This window comes from Xiphophorus hellerii, chromosome 10 (genome assembly GCF_003331165.1).
Source record: "Xiphophorus hellerii strain 12219 chromosome 10, Xiphophorus_hellerii-4.1, whole genome shotgun sequence".
Taxonomy (NCBI): Eukaryota; Metazoa; Chordata; class Actinopteri; order Cyprinodontiformes; family Poeciliidae; genus Xiphophorus; species Xiphophorus hellerii.
The window spans coordinates 4,233,237-4,253,622 of record NC_045681.1 but is presented as its reverse complement, the minus strand read 5'-3'; the positions used below and the strand labels follow the sequence as shown (position 1 = coordinate 4,253,622).

At 38.7% G+C, this 20,386-nt stretch overlaps 1 protein-coding gene across 1 annotated transcript; it reads right to left on the bottom strand.

The window, feature by feature from the left end:
* Window positions 1-85: 85 nt before the first annotated feature.
* LOC116727173 (alpha-tectorin-like) lies at window positions 86-12,811 on the bottom strand. Its single transcript, XM_032574412.1, has 26 exons — window positions 12,707-12,811; window positions 12,502-12,566; window positions 11,916-11,939; window positions 11,515-11,538; window positions 10,453-10,568; window positions 10,050-10,328; window positions 9,843-9,938; window positions 9,561-9,726; window positions 8,895-9,295; window positions 8,227-8,803; window positions 7,556-8,139; window positions 6,567-7,119; window positions 5,874-6,472; window positions 5,509-5,663; window positions 4,941-5,341; window positions 4,614-4,810; window positions 3,159-3,554; window positions 2,794-3,077; window positions 2,402-2,679; window positions 2,176-2,295; window positions 1,817-2,001; window positions 1,567-1,727; window positions 1,143-1,394; window positions 901-1,060; window positions 707-812; window positions 86-615 (listed from the first exon to the last, which is right to left on the bottom strand). The coding sequence occupies exons 2-26, from the start codon at window positions 12,545-12,547 to the stop codon at window positions 494-496; spliced, it is 6,282 nt and encodes a 2,093-aa protein (XP_032430303.1). The 5' UTR covers window positions 12,548-12,566; window positions 12,707-12,811; the 3' UTR covers window positions 86-493.
* Between the last annotated feature and the right edge of the window lie 7,575 nt (window positions 12,812-20,386).

Sequence of the window (20,386 nt, the reverse complement as noted above, 5' to 3'; positions counted from 1 at the left end):
CAGAATATGTCATACACAAAATGGACAACTTAAGGCTTTTATCATCAGGAAAAAACATGAAAAGTACACAATAAAATTCATTTGAATTAATCCATTTTATAATCAAGTAAATATATCTCCCACCACATAAAACAAAAATTAGACATTGACCAAATCATATTTCATTTCATTCAGTTTGACACTTCGAGATTATTCCTTCAAACATTAACTTCATATACTTATATGTAACCTTATATCCAAAAGAGTTAAAATTTCATAACCTGTGATATTACCAAAAATAATTGATTTTAAAAAAATCCCACAAAACAACTGAACATTATTGATCCCACAAATGGTCTAAAACACAACGGTGCACCAGATGTTAGAAAAGCAAACTTGCTTCTGTTTCTCGCCTAATTACGAGTACAAACCAAAATCCAGAAAACACCTCTTAACATTATGAATCATAAGTAACAAAATTTATTGGATTTCAAAGTGTGATTATTCTTTGATATTAATTGACCAGAATTCTGGTCATCAGCAAACTGACAATAAGGGTAACAATTGATGCCAGATGGCCTGTACCATCTGACGTCGATATCTTTCGATTCACACCGTTTCTTTGGATTAGTCCACCTATATAAAAAAGGAGATGCATAGATTTTGTCAATCAATTGGAATATAATTTTTGTAATTAGAAAACAATGAAGATATGATAGAACTTTACCAGTGTTTGGTTGTGCCACAGGCACCAGTGGTCCAATTGACAGAGCTGAAGAGTCATGGTAAGATACGTCCCTCTTGAATAGAGTGTGGTAACCTGGGTAGCAATGCTGGAAAAAAAAATTAAAACAGCAACATTAAATGTGCGCAACTTAAGTATATACAATATAGCCACAAAAAGCACACAATAAAACTTACAGCTCTGCAGTTGTTGTTTCTCAAAAGACACAAGTGGACATTGCAGTGCAAGTAAATCTGTGTGTGGTTGGTGAAGGTGAAAATCCTGAAGGAGAAACGAGACACAGTGGAGACACCGTTCTGAATCACCTCTACGGTTCCATCATCTGGGTTAGGACACCTGTGAAGCAGATGCATCAGTTAGACTGACAGCAAGAAGACCGTGAATTAAATTATGAAGTCAACAAGATGGTGTCACTGACTGCGAAGCAATGAGATCCCAGCGGACAGGGTAGTTTGCTTCGTTGACTGGCGTGGCCCAACAAGAGTCCAGAACTGTGGCAAATTGGCGCTGATCCACCCCTTCTGTTCGCACCTCCAAGTAAAACATTTGATCAACTTCCAGTTCTATGTTTCCATTAGTGCTCAAGGGGAAGTGGAAGCCTTCATCCTCATAGGGGATCATCCTCACACTATACGATCCAGTGCCAGCAGGAAGCTTCTTCCTCAAAATGCTGCAGAAGAAACATTTAATGTGACCAACCAGTTAAATGCACCTGATAATCTCACATCCAATTTGCTTACAGGATTCCATTGCAAAGAAAAAATAACCAATAACTGGCTATAGACATAATGGTCATGAACATAATGGTCAAAGGAACCACAGGGAGAAAATGGTATGATCACCTCTCCAAAGGGTTGATGCCCACAGCCATTGACAGAGCCTGAGCCAGAGGGTAAACACAGCAGAAACGCAGATGAAGATTCCTGTCACGGCTGATCAAACCTCCGTGAGGATCCACATGCCCTTGAATAGTGTTCTCATACATGAAGTGAGTTCCATTGCTCTAAACAGTGAAATGACAGAATGCTATCAATCAAGTTAAGTAACATACTGGAAGTTTTTAAAGAAGATGTTCCAATTCATGAACGTTACCCTAAGAGCTGTCCCACACAGATGGTCGTCATTGTCAAAATGGAAGATGAGTCGTCCGTCCTGGAGAGTCCCGTTGCAAGAGCTGTCTTGGAGATGGAGAGCACTGGAGGGGAAGCCCGCTTCAAACAGCTGGCAGCGAGATACTGACATGGTGCCAGAACTGCTGGAGCATTCAATGTTTGAGTCTGCTCACCAGAGGGAGAAACATATTTAGAGGTTTTGTGACCAACTAAACCAACTGATGCAGTAAAACTAAGACTATGCTTCAAACATGAACACCAACAGTACACCAGTGAACAAATCATGTTTGGAACGTGACTATCATTACAGTTCTTCATATGAAAAGGTGTTGCACTTACCGTAGCTCTCATTGTTGGGTCGATGATATTGCTCGTCACAGAAGCAGCCGTACACACCATTTTTCTTACCACACCACTCATACTCTGCACAGTCCAGCTGTTCACAGGGGTCAGTCTCAGCTGAATCAAATACATCAGAAAAGGCCAAGAAAGTTTCAAAAAAACATTGCATAAAATCAATTAATAACTCATTGTTGTGATAATTTATTGAGCAAAACAAGCATACCACAATGCAAAGGAGAGCGCCAGTTGAGGATGCTAAGGCCCAAATTGGTGCAGGTTTTCTCATAAGCAGAGACAGCAGAACACAGCATGCCATTGGCTGGCGTGTAGAGGCAGAGATCGTAAACACAGGAAGTGAAGAATGGTTGGGGGTTTGAATGCAGGTGACAAGAACTGAATGGGCCACTGGTGTTGGTGATGACTCTGCAGAGTTCTGTGTATTCTTCTATGAAGCGGCAGTCACTTAGTCCATCACCACTTCTCTGATCAGTGGATCCACACCTAGAAAAGTCGTTAGACATTTAAAAGATTTTAGAGACAGCAGACATATGCACAAACGTTTGCAATTGTTGAAATTTTATCAGGTAAAGGCAAATAAATGGAGCATGAGCTCACCCTTCTTGGCTTGTCTCTGATTTCCAGCTGTGGCCAAATTGCTTGTCGTTTTGGGCCAAAGTACCATTGGGCAAAACTTTGTCATCATTGGGATCACCATTGAAGTTCCCACACATTCCACTGACTCTGTTCTTATAGTTGCGGCTCATCCTGACCAGTAAAGTACTAGAGCCATCAAACTGAACTACGACATCAGCAGCATTAAACACTATGTAACTTCCCTGCCACATCACCTGACCAAAAGTTCCTGCATTAGCGGGAAGAGAAACCTCTGCTCCATTTACCTGTTATGATGAGAGTTCAGAGTAAGACCAAAGGTTTTAAAACAAAAACTTTTTTTATTGTGAAGTTAAATTAGAGTTTACCTTGACTCTCTTGTTAGGTCCGAGCCTGACATTGACTCTCTGATCAGGATTTGAGAGGAATATATCAACTGATGACACAAAAGACACAAGATTGTTTCCTCTGTGCTTGTTGGTGGCCACGACTTTGTACTGAGTTTCATTGTTGCTGTGTCTCAAGCTTTCAGTGATGACGTAAGAGCATGATCCCTGGAAATGAGTTAGGGCTCCATCGAAGGTGATGTAGTGTGGGTCACCCCATACAGTACAGGTAGACATGGCGTCGTAACAGCCCAGCTGGCCATCTCTGATGGTGCACTCTTGTGTAGGAGTGCATGATGAGGGACTGCAGATTAGGACATTGGGCGCTTGACATTCACACCGTTGGGAGCAGCTGTCTGTCCAGAAGGACTCACCGGCCTGCAAGATGACAAACAAATGAAAATATTAGGTTGTGTGACAACATTATGAATATATGAACCTTGAGGTAATAAGGAGTGCACTACTGCAATGCTTCTCTGTCTGAAATCATAGATGTAAAACTGCATCATGCAGAACCTGATTCCCAATTTACCCTTGCCAAGTTTCCACTCCTTCCTGTCAGTTGAGGCTTTTGTCAATCACTGGAAGAATTTCCAATGTGGGTGCCAAACAAAAGATGGAGACGATATATATAGCCTATCCTCATACTTGAGTTTTGACGTGAAAGCATGTACCACCCAAATAGCTACAGCGTAATTATAGTAAATGTTCTAATGCTAATTTCTGTAAATCTATGAAAACTTCAAAAGGTAAATAGAAAAGGACTGAATTTTAGTGTTTTTCTAGACATAGGGAGCCCTCAATGAACTTCACACTATAGCCACATTCACCCAATCACACTGACTAATGTTCATACATTCATGCACCAATTCAAAGATCGGTAAACAACTAACGATCCAAGAGCGCATTGATGTGTAAAAGGTGGAAGTTAGAATTGAACCCACAACCTTAAAATCTTCTGGCTGATTTCTGAAAATATATGTTAATTCCATGTTAAGACCATTTTATTTGGTGAAGGGCACCTGTCAATTCTCATTTGCTTCCCTTTGTTGGGTTGCATTTGAAAACTATATTCTGTCCTTAAGGCTAATTTTGGACTATTGGCTGCTTCTCATCTGTGTGACTTTAAGCCCAGCCTCCGCCAGCATCTTCTTTTGTCTTTGTGAGACAGAACCGTCCTTGCATATAATTATCAGAATAGGTGAAAATGACACTTTCAGATACCAAGAAATTTTACCGAAGGAGACTTGTGAAGGTCTACTAAACTATCTTTTTGAAATGTTGTCTTTTGCTGTGATGTCACACAAGGTGACATTATGTGTGAGTTGTTTACTTAACATGCAACACCTCAATGATGTTTTATTCTTCAAAGCCATTCAGCAAGAGTCTTGATTCTAAGCTAATTTATCAAGAATAAAGTGAATTGAAATGACCTACATTGAAGTAGAAGCCGTCATGCTGACAGCCACAGCTCTCCACAGGGACACAGCTTGTTCCACTCCTGGAAAAACCTTCATTACAAAAACATCCCTCAGAGCAGACATGGTCACAGGCAGCATCAATGCTGCTGGCACAGGTGTGGCCACAGTCTGTTCCACACAGCTCATAATGGCTGTTGGCTGGGCACTCAATTCCTGAGGAAAAAAAGGATGACAAGTTGGTTAAGACAAGTACAAACATAGGAAATCACATATTTTGAGAGACTTTTGAGGAAGATGCTTGTTTGATTGATTACTTTAATAGCAAATTGCCTTCCATACTCACTGCAAGTGGTGTTTTGTCTCCAAGGGTAGATTCGGACATTAGCAGACTGACAGGCACTGACGTATGTCTCTAGAGCCCTGCACAGGAGATCACTGCGTTGATTTCCCGACACGCAGACATCAAAGACGCAGTCGCTGAAATATGGTGCTGGATCCACCTCCTCGTGGCAGAAACTGAATGGGCCATCAGCTGCCCGGATCCCCTCACACTGGGCCCTGGCAGATCGGTCATCGTTGCATTGTGCGCATGAAGAGCCACAGCCGTCACTACAGGTGTAGTTCCCAGGAACCTTCCAAGCTGCTCCAAAAGCATCTGCTGAGTTGGACAATGCTCCACTTGGAGTGTGGAAATCATCATTTGGATTTCCATTGAAGTTTCCACAAAGCCCACACATGTTTCCTCTGATCAAGATAAGAAAGACTGAATCAAAATGTTGAACACTTAAATGACAATGAAACAGACAATGATGATATTCTCTTTTTACAGTTCTAAAAAGGCATTAATTCGATAACTATAGGATTGAAGAAAATATTTAAATTAAAGCTGTGTTGAAAATTAGATGGGCTACCTGTAGCTTGGGGGCACCGAAATAGACACTGTGCTACTTCCATCATACATGACGCTCAGTCCAAAAGCTGCGTTGACAAATGTTTGAGATCCACTTCCAAAAATTGACAGGCTTCCATTGAAAACAATGGGCAGGTTTCTTGTGATTCCATTCACCTGTGAATAAAAAAGATTTTTCATGGGAGATACACAACTGATATTTCTGGACTTTTACTGATATGGAAATTTAAGAACTGAACAGCTGTTTGGTAATATACCAAGAAGAAATGTTTTGTCTTTGAAAAGTACTTTGCAAAAGTAATTTCCAATCTACTTTAAACAGCTTTAAATATTTAGCAATCTTCCATCAGAGACAGCCTGACTTACCTCCACAGTACCAATGTTGCCTCTCGACATACGCACTTGATAGCCCAAGACATCAACAACAACTTCAGCCGTGATAGAAACTGGCAGTCCAAACCACGGTTCATTCTTTGCTTTCACAGAAAACTGATGAGGGTTCAGAGTGTCATTGCAAACTGTTGCCAGAACATAGCGGCAGGTTCCCTGGAAGTCATAGGCCTTGCCATCAAAGGTCAGGTAGTGCGGGTCTCCAGAGGCAGAGCAGGTGCCATGAGGGTTGGGATGGCAGCCAAACTCACCCCCCACAACATGGCAGGACTCCTGAGGTCCACATGAATTTGGGGAACATTGGACTACACCAGTTACACCATTACAGGTGCAAAAGCTCTGACATTCTTCTCCATCCCAGAACTGTTCTCCAGCTTGCCGATAACGTCCATCATGAAAGCATCCACAGGATGTTGGAGGCACACACTGGTTACCATTGAGGACAAACCCATCATTACACTGGCACCCCTCCTGGCACTGAGTGTCACAGGTGAAGGGGAAGGAGAGGCTGGGGCAGGAAGACGGACATGAGCTTCCACAGAGTTCATAATGACTGTTTGATGGACAGGTTGGTACTGTGGGAGAGAAAATGAAAGAAGTTCAATAAAGAGTAATTATGAATGTGTTCATTTCAAAGGCATCTCTATCAAACGTGGTTCTAGTACTTACCACAGCCAGTTGCATTCCTCCACTGTCCCAGGGACACACCGTTATGTTGACACATCAGTGTATAATCTCGGAGGACCTCACACAGCGTTGATGCTGGATCTCTGGAGCCTTGGAGGATTTCTACACATGCATCTACCTGCTGCCAGGCGTTCACTGCAGCCCAGCATGATGTAAAGGGCCCAGTGGGTGAAGTAAGAACTCCACAGTACTCACTGGAACTGAAATTGATTGCAGAATTACGAGGTCTGTTTTCCACACAGTGATCTGTCAGGGAGCCATCTCGCCAACTGTCCCCAAGCATCTGGGAGTCACTGACTAGAGTACCATTGGGTGTACGGAAATCATCATTCTGGTCAGCATTGTAGTTTCCACAAAGTCCACCTAATAAACCACTGTAGACACCTGGTGCAGTGACACGCACAAAATTAGGCCAGACAGTCTGCAGAGTTACACCAAAGTCTGTGCGAAGGATGACACTGTGAGTGCTGCTTTGGAAGACGCGGATTCTGTTGGATCCAGAGCTGAAGGGCAGTCTGGTCAGTTGGCCATCAACCTATAACACATAACAAAAAAAAACTTTAGAGAAGTTTTTGGGGTAGATGTTTGAAATATTACAAATGCATGGAGAAATCAAATTTTGCATTGCTTCTCACTAGAGAAAGCTTCCAAAAATAATTTTTACTCATAAAAAACTGTTTTCAATGTATTCATTGTATAATCTCACAATATGCAATATGTATACTAAGTTTCATCAAGACATTTTGATAACATAGTTACATCAAGGATTTTATTCACTCTTCTTTATTAGTATTTCTTTTCAGACACTCCTCTTGCACAGGCTGACCATCATCATTGCCTGTGAATATTCCTTTTAGGATCAATTGCTTTCTCTAAAAATTGTTAGCAAAATCTGAAACTTACAGTATGAAGCAAACTTCAAACATGTTATCTATTTGTTTTATTGGCAGAAAATTATTTCTGTCACTTACCTTAACGGTGCTAGTATTTGCCATCTCAATAGCAACTTGTGTTCCCTCTGCCTCAAGCTTTAGGACATTGGAGAAACCCTGTGGCCCCTGTGGAACTTTTTCCACAGTAATCATGAAGTGTGTGCGATCAGAGGATCCCATAACTTTGGCAAGGGTCAAGCGACATGCTCCTGGGTACTGGTACATCACTCCATCAAATGTATTATATGATCCTGGGCCTCTTATCCAACATGTTGCAAAGCTGTTTGGTGTGCAACCTCTTACTCCATCCTCCACCCTGCAGGACTCATGTTGGCCACAGCTGTGAGAGCTGCAAGTCATGGAGCCATAGCTGCATGTACAGCGCCTCCCACAGTCTGCATCCAGTATGACAGTTTCTCCTGAGTGGTAGTAGTGACCCTCAAAGCTGCAGCCACAGTCAGCCTGAGGGACACAGGCCCCTCCACTCAGGAGGTAGCCTGAATTGCAGACACAGCTCTCTTGATTCGGGAGGGGGCAGTTGTAGGTGGAATTGGGGTTGACACATGTAGATGGACATCCTGTACCCTGGGCCTCATAGTGGCTATTGGCTGGGCAGGGGATTTCTAAACACAAGAAACATTTATTCTCAAACTCTCAATATTTAACATCACTTATATTTCAAAATAATTGTGACTGACTGGCAGACATACCACAGAAGCCAGAACTCCGCCAGCTTTGTGGCTGGATCCCATTTTGTTGACACTGACTTGAGTAGACATTTAGGGCTTGGCACAGAATGGGTTGATACCCTCCACTGACACAGAGATCATACACACAGCTGTCCACAAAAGATCCTGGAGTGAGTTGTTGATGGCATGCAGCAAACGGACCTGTGCTGTTCTCAAGAATACCACAGTGGCCAGAGTTTCTGTACAGTGCTGTCTGAGCTGCTGTGCAGGAGGCACAGGCCAGACCTGAACACTGAACCTCACAGCCAGGCTCATCATCACCAGCAGCTTTCCAGCTGTTGGCAAAAACCACATCAGAGCTCACCACTTCACCTTCACGGGTTCGAAAGTCATCCTCAGGGCGATTGTTGAAGTTTCCACAGAGCCCACATGTGCTATTTTGGTAAGTGTAGGGCACAGCTATCTGGACATATGAATACATGTCATAAGACACCATCAGGCCAAAGTCAGTGCTGACGATCACAGAGAAACCTGACTGATAAACCTGGATAGAGCCGTTTCTGAGGGAAAATGGAGCTGTAGCATAGCTTCCATTGACCTGTAAGGATGGCAACAATAAAGTAGTTACAAATATGAACAAAGGAAAAAATACATGGTATATGTTAAAGTAACTAAGAGACTCTTGTTACCTTAGCCTCTCCATAATGTCCTTTAACCAGCTCAATAGTTTCACCATGAACAAAGACTTTGACAAGCCGTGTCCATGAAACATGAGTGCTGCCGCGATGCTCGTTCTTCCCCTCCACTCTGTAGTAGGGCAGTTCGTTCTGACACTGCTGTGACAGAACGTAAGTGCATGTGCCTTGGAAGTGAAACACTGAGTTGTCAAAGGTGTAGTAATGTGGATCTCCACTGATGGTGCAGGTTTGTCTTTGCACAGTCTGGCAGGAGTACTGAAAGGCAGCTGGCCGACAGATTTGGGAGAAGGAGCAGGGATTGTTGGAGCATTGCAGCCCTGCTCTGGTGCAGGTGCATTTCTGTGCACAGGTGCTGTCACTCCAGAAAGAGTCACCAAGTTGAACAGGTTGACCTTTAAACAAAAAAAAAAGCCGTGGTCATTTTAAGGCTGCTTTACTGATAAGTTAGTTTGTGGTGTTTCTAACATCACATTTAGAACTATTTAAAATGAAGAGATTACAGAGGAAGAATTAAACTGAAGAGATGTTTCAGTTTCAACACACTTATTTTAATAACCCTATTGTTCTATCAGGAGACACAGATTGAAGTTTTCCCTTATTTACATGATACATGTGCTCATTTTTATAAAGAAGTACCCTCAGTGACTTTTTTCCTACCATTAAAATTACAGACTAATGATCCATGATCGACACGGAAGGCCCAGCGACCGGGTACGTTGACATTACTGCCAACACTAAAAGTTGAGTTAGGTCCAGTTGCGTCACTAGAGAGTGATCCAGGGATGGTGAAGTGGTGAGAGGAACTGATCGTATCGTATCCAGCCTGGAAATTGAATGTGCACAGGTAAATAAAATTTTATTTTTCTGAGAAATTTACATTTACCAAGACAAGGGAAATAAAACATATATTTATAGCAAGCATTTATTTGAAATTCTTACCTGTACATATCTTGATGTGGAGGCTATTGAGCCATAATTCATCAGCACAAATGAATATTGGCCATTGGTAGTCAAGACTGCCTGAAAGGTTGTTTGCTGGGAAAAATACAAATATGTTTATTGAGAATGAATTTAAAGATTAAACAAGGTTTATTTTATTTGCACACTGCTTAAATTGGTTCCAGTAGTTAAAAACAGATCACTTACTGTTCCAGTCATTGGAAAATAGGCAACTTCATACCATGTTGCTATGAAGACCCAGTTTGCCTGAAAGTTAAGAGCTGGGAAGTATCTATTGATGTCCTGTGTAACTTGTTGGAGAACAGAGCCGCTGGTGTACTGAATATAGTAGATATCACCATTTCCTCTGTTGTCTAAATCAGTCCAGAACGGAGCAATGACATCTCTGGTTCCATACATTGGAAAACGTTGAGGAGTATAACTATACCATGGTGCATCAAAGGTCAGATGTCCGTTGTGGTTCACCTGAGAAAAAGAGCTCCAAATTAGGTATGACTATTAATACACTTTTAAAAAATGTTTATATTTTGTCTTCATGATTATAGTAAAAACGGAAGTGATTGGAAGTTCAAGTCGTCAAGTAACATACGTAAATCTGAGAGTAAGACTGCCCAAAATAGTTAAAGGATCGTGAGAGTGGAATTGCAGGTGAGCTTCCATCATCTGATCGATAGCTTATTGTTCCAGCAATTGGGTAGAGGGGTCCTAGAAAATACAAGAGATTAAATTAGTCTTTTCTGGATAACATCATACTAAAAGCGTCAATTTATAGTTTCTAGACAGACAGGCTGAAAGACAGATGGATTAATCGATCTAAACTTTCAACTTACTCAGATTCTGAAACAAAGATATTTGGACATTAATTTAAAAATTAATGTCAATGAATTAGACGTGTTTAAGGTTTAGGACATTATTTTCATTGGTATGATAAACAGTTTTCCAATGTAATGTGCATGTTTAATGGACATTAATGTAACTAACATCGATAATAATTGACTTGTTTTTTGTGTAGCAAGGTTCAACCCATTCCTTTTATTGGAATGACTAACATGTTCCCAATGTAACATGAAGTTATGAGTTTTTTACTGTTATTTATCTAGTAATAAGAATGAAAAAAGAAGCGGGAAGTAAGCGGACAGGTATAAATTTTCAGCTTGCGTTTATGTTGAGTTGTCACTCCAGCTATAAAACACATAGATATCATTTAACATTAAATTTAGATAATTTGTGTCAATATAAAATGACCTGTAAAGAAGAATCTACTACTGGAATGTTTATCATTTTTAAAATGAGGATATTTTCATTTTTGTCAATAAATAAAAACCTTTTTGTCTTGTGTGGCAGGTTTGGAATGTAATTACAGGTGAACTTAATTATCAGTTAAAGTATAATATAAAAACTTTATGAATATTAGGATATGATTGTTCTATAATTTATTACTTTAGACTCTTATTAATACAAGCTCTCTTTTCCTCTGATGTATTTAGTAAGTTTTGTAGGTTTTTAACGGCTGTTCAAATAAAGAAAAATCTGTATAATTGCAATAAGAATCCCTGCTCAGTTTTGGAAACCTACTTATGTAATAATATCTAGAGGTAAAGTCAGATATTATATATGTTTATGCACAGATAGACAGAAACGTTCAGCTTACCTGTAGGTTGTGGTCCCACTCCAGCTATAAAACAAATATTTAACATAAAATTAAAAATGTCAATAAATAAAAACCTTTTTGACTTGTGTGGCAGGATTGGAATGTAATTACAGGTGAACTTAATTATCAGTTAAAGTATAATATAAAAACTTTATGAATATTAGAATATGATTGTTCTATAATTTATTACTTTAGACTCTTATTAATACAAGCTCTATTTTCCTCTGATGTATTTAGTAAGTTTTGTAGTTTTTTAACGGCTGTTCAAATAATGAAAAATCTGTATAATTGCAATAAGAATCCCTGCTCAGTTTTGGAAACCTAATTATGTAATAATATCTAGAGGTAAAGTCAGATATTATATATATTTATGCACAGACAGACAGAAACTTTCAGCTTACCTGTAGTTTGCGTTGCCACTCCAGCTATAAAACAAATATTTAACATAAAATTAAAAATGTCAATAAATAAAAACCTTCTTGACTTGTGTGGCAGGATTGGAATGTAATTACAGGTGAACTTAATTATCAATTAACAAAGTATAATATAAAAGTAGGACATGTTCTATAATTTATTACTTTGGGTTCTTATTGTTTAGTAGGGGTCTTTTTTCATTTTGTTGTTTTTTAAAAAGAGAGTAGAATATATTTATAGCTGTTCAGGCTATAATACTTCAGTTGTATATTTTACACCATTATAAATGTCACTTTTAAAAATAAAGCCATTTTATACAGAAAGTTCAAAATTAGCTCTTTTTTCTCTGCAGCAAAAATCATGTTGCGATTACATGATAATTGTTCTTGTATGTTTAAACTTTAATTATTTAGTGATGTTCATGAGATCATCAATTAGGTTTAGTAATACAGTAAATGTGTAGTAATAATATCTAAACACTGTAATACTGAGATGTGAAAGTTTTCATCTTTCACATCTCTGAGTAAATTAAACTAGTTGCATTGATTTAAGTTTTACAGTGTAGTTACTTACCTGTAGCTGACAGCAGCAGTAAAGGCAGTAAGATTCGACCTGCCATTTTTCAAAATTTGTCAAACCTGTTTTAAAAATATAAAATAAAAGACTATTTCAGCATCTGAATTCATGTTGATCAAGAAATGCATCAAAATTTCCAGTCAAAACTACGTTGTTGTTTTTCACTCAGACTTAAATAAAAACATTAATTTGAAGCTTTTACCTGTCTAAGTGCCTCTCTGGTGTAAAAGCATCTCAAGTGACAGACCTGCACTGCAACAATACTTTATGTACAGACAGCTGGCACAAGCCCATTATTCTTTCTGTTCCAGTAAGCTGCATTGAAAGAATGAAACTCAGCTGCTTCCTCATATTTTAGCACAATATGGTCATCAAGGCTGCCTCTTAGGTTAAACATTAATATTCATCTGTTACTGGGTCTTCCTGTTTATCTGCTGCTTTACACTAAATTAATTATCACAAAGTATCTCAGAGTTTACAGCTGAAAATTAAGTACATATTAAGATGTGCAAACGTACCCTGCATAGTAGCATAATGTAAGTTATATCTACATAAAGGAGAAAAAAGGTTGTTTGCAATTTGCAACTAGGTTGACTAGAGTTAACATAACTGTGCATCTACAGGCCAAAGTTGTATCAATTTTTAATTCTAGTTGAGGGCCGCACAAACTCAGTCCAAGAGCCAGAAATGGCCCCTGGGCCGCACTTTGGACACCCCTGGTTTAATGGAAGCAGAGTGGGAACAAAGTGGCATACATTATGAACAGTTCTTTAAACAGTTCCCCAGTTCTTCTGTCTTTAAGAACAAAAACAAACATGTTTGTTAGCAGTTTTGATTTTCTCAAAATGAACAATTTACATAAGGACAACAGGTGCAGAAAATATAAAGAGGTGTGGGATATTAAACTTCTCATTTCCTTTAATTTCATCTTTTATTTTAAAACGTTCTCTACTTAACATGCAGACTCATTGGAACAGACCTGATGTCTATTTCCCAATCATTTAATTTTTTTTTTCTTCAAAAGTGGAACTGCAGAGTTAAATATGCAACTGTAATCTGACAGCAGAATTATCACCTGAAATATGATGTCAGATTAAGGAGTGGCGTGTGAACCTGGCAACGTCAGTGAAGCACATGACCAGGTAGAATATTTTTATTCTGTTTTAAATAAATAAGGAATCAGTTATTGCGATTTCTATCCACAGAAATATCTACACGGATAAGGATTAAAACAAGATGTTTTAATTGTTTAAAATAAAACTATGAGATAAGAAAACATGACAGATGAATCTAAAATTCATATCCAGGTGGCTGGTTTAGAGATTTGTATCATAAAGCAAAATTTTGTGACAAATCAAATCAAAAGTAAACAGCAACATCCTGTTAAAACTAGAAGAAAAAAAAATTCAAATTGGTCAAGATAAACTGCTGTTGTCTTTGATGTTGGTGTTTTGGTTTCTGTTCTCTTCCTTACAGTCATGGGAGAAACTCCAACAGGAGTTTTTCAGTGCCGTGAGAGCAAAAAATGTTGCTGCTGTTTGTTTGTTTTGGTTGAAAACATCTCAAAACCTTCAAAGCTGTGCAGCGAGTTCAACCTGTAACTGTTCCAGTTACCAACAGCTGATTCATGCTGATGTGAATCTCTTCAGGGAATCCTACGGAGAGCGAACAGGAAATGATAAGAAGAAACAAACCCACCATTTCTTTAAAATATGAATCCATGTCACCAAAGACCTGGTGGCACTACAGGTAGCACAGTGAGTCCAGTTCAGCTGAAACAATAACAGACACTGTTAAAGACTTATTTTATGGGCGTGTCGTGGTGGCGTAGCAGTTAGCGCGACCCATATTTGGAGGCCTTCAGTGCTCGACTCGGCCGTCGCAGGTTCAACTCCCGGACCCAACGATATTTGCCGCATGTCTTCCCCCCTTTCCTTCCCCATTTCCTGTCATATAAGGGACACTAGAGCCAACAAAAGAGCCCCTGGAGGGGTAAAAAAAAAAGGACATTTTATTTTATTGGAGTAAAATATTTTTTTTTCTCTTTTGTGTTGTTGCTTTCCAACCAGTGATGTGGTTTGCTGTTGTACTGGGTTGACTGGTCACTGCATTTCCTTGTACCTTCCCAGAGGAGCTTAGCAGGAGGCGCATTGACTTATCTGACTAAATGAGCTTTTTCAGGAGAGACTCAGAGTAGAGCCGCTGCTCCTTCACATCGAGAGGAGCCAGTTGAGGCTCGGGCATCTGGTCAGGACGCCTCCTGGACGCCTCCCTGGTGAGGTGCTCTGGGCACAACCCACTGGGAGGAGGAACCGGGGAAGACCCAGGACACGCTGGAGGGACTACGTTTCTCGGCTGGCCTGGAAACGCCTTGGGATTCCCCCTGAGGAGATGGAACAAGTGGCTGGGGAGGGAAGTCTGGGCCTCCCTTCTGAAGCTGCTACCCCCGCGACCCGACCCCGGATAAGTGGAAGAAAATGGATGGATGGATGGGTAAATACAGAAATTTATACAGAAATCCTCGTGTAAACTTTCAAATAAAAATAACCATGTTTATTAATACAAAATAAACAATAAAGATGTAAACAGTAACATGTTTAAAATGTTGAGTAGTTATGCTCACATTTGCATGAACTTCAGCTCAATCTCTGAAATCTACTTCAAATGCAAAATCAATCTGCTCAAGTAAGAGACAAAGGTACAGTGCAGAAAAACTATTCCTCTAAGTACATTTCTTCCCAAAAAGTAAATGTAACCAGTACTACCACTTTTCTACACGAATAACAATACTAGTAGCCTTTTCTTGCTAGCAAGCTTAACGTGATATATTGGCATTAGCTAGTCAACATTTGCCTGCATCCAACAGCATTAATCAGCATTAATCTGCATTAATCAGCATTAATCAGCTCACTCGGGTCGTTTTTTGGGGGGAAACTGTGCAGAAGTTTTTTTTATCTTTTGCCGGTTTGCTGCCATGATTCTAACACAGCTGCGCTGCTCTGAACAGCAGCAGCAGGTTTCCATGATGTCCTGCAGGCCTTCAAATCGGTGGGGCGTCTTAGCGTTCGTGTTGCGTTTAAAGGCGACTCGGAAAACCAGGTTACGTCATGTTAACAATTGATTAAACAGTTGTAACTGTAAAAAAAAAAAAAAATGGAGCGTGTACCAAATTGACATAGAAAGATAGAAAGTTGGCCACTCTGAGGTAAAAAAATAATAATAATAATAAGCTTTGCTGTCATATGGTGTGAAGGAATGAAAGTAGAGTTCAGAGTCATAAAATAGATCCAGACTCCTGATACAAACTGGTGGGAAAATACAATAAAACCAAACAATAGAGAGAGGAAGATTTAAACAGTAATACAGAGATATGTGCACAATCTAAGAAATAAACTTATAGGTCAGAAAGGAACAAAAGTAGGTTAATTTGTCAAAATTGAAAAACAAGCATTACAGTATAATGCAGTAATATATTTCTGCAGGTCAGAGGCTTCCAACCGTGGTACTCTGGATCCACTGTCCTGACTGGTTTAACTGGTTCTCGCTCCAACTAAATAAAAACTAAAAAAGAACCAAAACCAAGATGGCCAACAACTGAAGGTCAGGCAAGTTTATTCACACAGCAGGTTAGTCAAGATGCTTTCCAGGAAGAATCAGAGATTTTAAAAAAAGATGAAAGATCAAAAAGACAAACAAGGCGTCACATAAAGGTCTAATATAATAATATAATAAAAGATGAGACCAGATAGAAATGTAAATTAAATCTTTAGCCTTTCGCGTAATCTGTGATAAACGGGAAAGTTTTTGTTCTGGATTTAAAAGAAACCGCAGTTTCTGCACATCCCAGATTTTCAAGTTGTTGTTTCTAAAACCTTTTTTTGGTTCTGGTGCCAAAGCGAAAGAGTTTGTGAAGGATATTCAGACCCAGGAGGGGCGAGTAAATTTAATACAAATCAGGGAAGTTCATGAGGACGGCAGAACTGTGTCAGTTTAATCTGTGACTGGTGGCAGGTGTGAACTATTTGTTTTACACTAAATACATTTAAACAAACAATTTTATTTTAGATTTGTTTCTCTTATAGTTGATTCTCAAACTATATGTTCAGTCTGTAGAGACGCCACATCTGATCTGATGTAGTCAGACTCCTGCCAACCAGAGTTAAGGAAAAACATTTAATACCAAATAAAAGACATGATCCATTTGCTGCCATGTTTCAAAGAGAAACCAGCAGGTAAGAGACACTCCCACCTGACTCACCTGAATTTTGGTTCCTGGTTGAACATATTTGAACGAGGTGTGTAGTGTTGTCTTTAAAGCAAAAGTAAGTGTAAACCAGATGAACAAGACACAAATTCCTCTTAAATTAACAATGTGAATATCCATCACGCCTGCAGATTAAAGCCGTGCTTTAATGACAGATTGACATCTTCGTCTCTGCTTTCGCTTTGCACACACACACACACACACACACAGATTGTGAGGACAAATTTTATCTCATGAAGAAATGCTACATATCAGATATAGATCAGAGTGACATTTAGTTTTGATTCTTGTCCTAGAACAATACTGAGCTTTTTAAGGCAGTTTGAACCTTAGTGATTAATTTTAATCTTTCCTTGAAGATTCCTTGCATTGAAAATTTGCTGCTGCCAGAATTTCAGCTCATTAAATCTTTTTTTCTAATCTAATCTAATCCAGATTTGTTGCTGACGGACCCATTATTAAATGATCAAATCTGTGCAGCAGCTGACAGTAGATTTATATTTGCAACATGTTGCCGTACGAATGAGTCAAATGTCCCGTGGGTGTAAAATATGCTAAATCATTACTGCTCCACCTTCGTTCTGCCTGCAGGTGCAAAATAAACACAAGAATGCTGTGATTCAAAGTGTGGCTTGGGGGCCTTTTGCAGCACATGGCCTGACTTTGTGCGGTCCCTGGCTGCACCTCTACCGAATATCAGAATTATTTTATTAAATCTTGTGTTTTCAAATAAAAAGTTACCAAATTACTGGTTTCAATGCTGAGAAAAAACTAAATATTTCTTTCTTTTAATAGAAAAAACATGGAAAACTCATATAGTTTTGGATTTATAATGAATTACACATCCGTTTCCTACGAGAAAAGACTTTTCTTTCTTTTTAAATTAAAAACTGGTGACATTTTATTTAAAGCAGTGTGTATAAGACTGAAATGACACTCATGAATATGAAGGAGTCTTCATAAATGTTTACGACTGTCGACATGAAGTGTCATTCGGAAAATAAAGAATTTTAATGCAAAGTCTCATTAAAACTTGCATTGAAAGTCCATTAAAATGCCAACTTTACATTATTTGGTAAATAATGAAACTTTTAATGTAAATTTCCATTAAAAATTGCATTAAAAGTGTCAACTTTGCATTTAAAGTGTCATTCTTTACCAAATGACGCGTCATGACGACAGTCGTAAACATTTATGACGACTCATTCAGTGTCATGTCAGTCTTATACAAACCCTTTCAACTAAAGTATCACCAAAACACTTTATTTTAATTTAAATAATGTCATGTAAGTTTATTGTTCATTGTTTATTGTTAATGCCAAAGCAACAAAAGTCCTCCAACAGTTTTTGGCTGTAAAACCTCCAGCTGTGAGACTTTCCCAGTGAACCTACCTGAACGTTTGTTTGTTCCTGTAACTCACGTCTGAACATATTTGAAGGAGGTGTGTAGCATTTTCCTGTAAAGCGAAACTATGTGTTAATGGAAAGAACAAATGTTTTTGAACATTTTTAAATAAGCTCTTAGAATAACAATGTCAGTCCAGCAAGTGTCATGGGATGATTGAATCAGGTCAATCAGAACATTTAGTTTGTTCTCTGTGCATTCACAAAAACATTACATCTTACCAAGTTTTTTTTTGTCTCATTTCTGGTGCAAATGTTTTAGTAAACTTTAAAACAAAACTAGCTTACAAGAAACTTTTCAGCAAAACACAGAGGCTTGTTTTAAGGAAATAATCCCTTAACACTGGAGCAAAAGTTCTGGTTCTATTGTCACATTATTTCACTTATAACATGGGAAATTGTCTTATTAAAGGTAAATTCATCTGCCAATAGAACGAAAACATCAAAATTAAGGAATTATTTACTTAAAACAAGCTCCTTAAAGATACTTGCAAGTTGGTTTTGTCTTATAAACTGGACCAAAAATACTTGGTAAGATTTTGTGTTTTTGCAGTGTTGTATTGTAGCCAGTGTGAAAATTATGCTAAATCATCCTGGCTCCAGATCCATGATTCTGCATTTGGGCCTAATTGAGAGTAATTAGTTTACTGTTGTCGTTATTCACTGAAACTGTCTCATGCAAAGGCAATTTAACTTTAACTGGCTTTACATATTTCCATCTATTAGTTTGTTTGTTTTATTTGCAGCAGTCCTAGTTTAACAACAGTGACACTAAGACTAGATAGAAAATGTTTAAACAACATAAAATGTACATTTTATTTTATAAACTTGTTCAAGTTGTTAACACACACAGGGTATCAGCCAGTCAAATGGTAGCAAATGGGAAAAGATAGAGATCGAGACATGTTGGAAAAAAACAGAGTTGAGTAGTAACTAGTTACATTTACTCAGTTACATAAACTTGAGTAACTTTAGAAAAAATTTACTTTTTTGATCATTTTTATTTCTGTACTTTTGAGTAATTTTATAAAGTATTTATACTCTTCAGTACTTTATATTTTGGTCCATCTGTTTATGTAATGTTTAAATATTAAATGATTGATAGTTTGATCAGTTACTCAGTACCTGAGTAATTTCTTGGTCGGCTACTTTTTACTTTTACTTGAGTAAAAACACATTGAATTAGTTACATTCTTACTTGGTTACAGTTTTTGGGTTTTCTACCAATAGAAAATCATGGATCCATCCATTGAATCAACAGTCTGGGCTGCAGCTGGAGGTATAACGACCAGGGAGGAACAATATTGTTTCTGAAAATGCCACAAATCTCAAATAATCTCCAACTAGTTCCTTGAACACGATAACTAGTTCAGTTTTCCAGTTCTCAACAGAACCGGTGTGGCGTGTGGAGGAACACGAGATTCTCCTCTTCGATGTGACGAGTCGAATCTGCAGCAAACAGGAAATGTCATTATTTTAATAAGCACTAATATCTGAGGAATGTTTAAGAAGCCTTTTTGAATCTATGCCAGAAGTAATTAAATCAGATTAAAGTAGGTTAGTCCAATCTAGGTCAAACACTAATACGGTTTGCCTATAATGAAGTTTGATGAAGCTGCAAGAATCGATGGCAACTGAAGATAGAAAATTTTTTTTAAAATATACGTGTGACGGGGTTCTATTATGATTTAGTCAAACACAATGACTGGTCCAAGTCGGAGATCGTTTTAGAGGATTTATTAAGCTCTCACAAAGATGGCAGGTGCAGACCACACACGAAGGACATCCTAAGATTTCGCAGTTCCTTCAGCAGCCCTTTCTCTCGCTTTTGCTGACCTGTCATAAAATCCTTCATCAAAGTGAGAAACTCACTGCCAGATGCACTTGATCCACTGGGGCCAGGCTTTGGTTCACCTTCCTCATCTGATCCATCCGACGTTGGCATGCTCAGTCACCTGTTCTTCCATCTTTGATTGTGATCGAAGACCAGATCTTTGCTTCACCAAACGAGATCCTCTTCTCCGGCTCGCCATAATCCCACTCCTGACACCATGTGTGCGCGCATTCTGACACGGACTCTAAGTCCCAGCTCGTGACGGCTCCTCCGTCACAATACGCTATTAATTGCAGAAATTTTCTAGAAAAACTTCTACATTTCTGAGTTTCAAAACTCAATAATTTGAGAGAAAAAAAGGGGAAATTTCTGAATCCCAA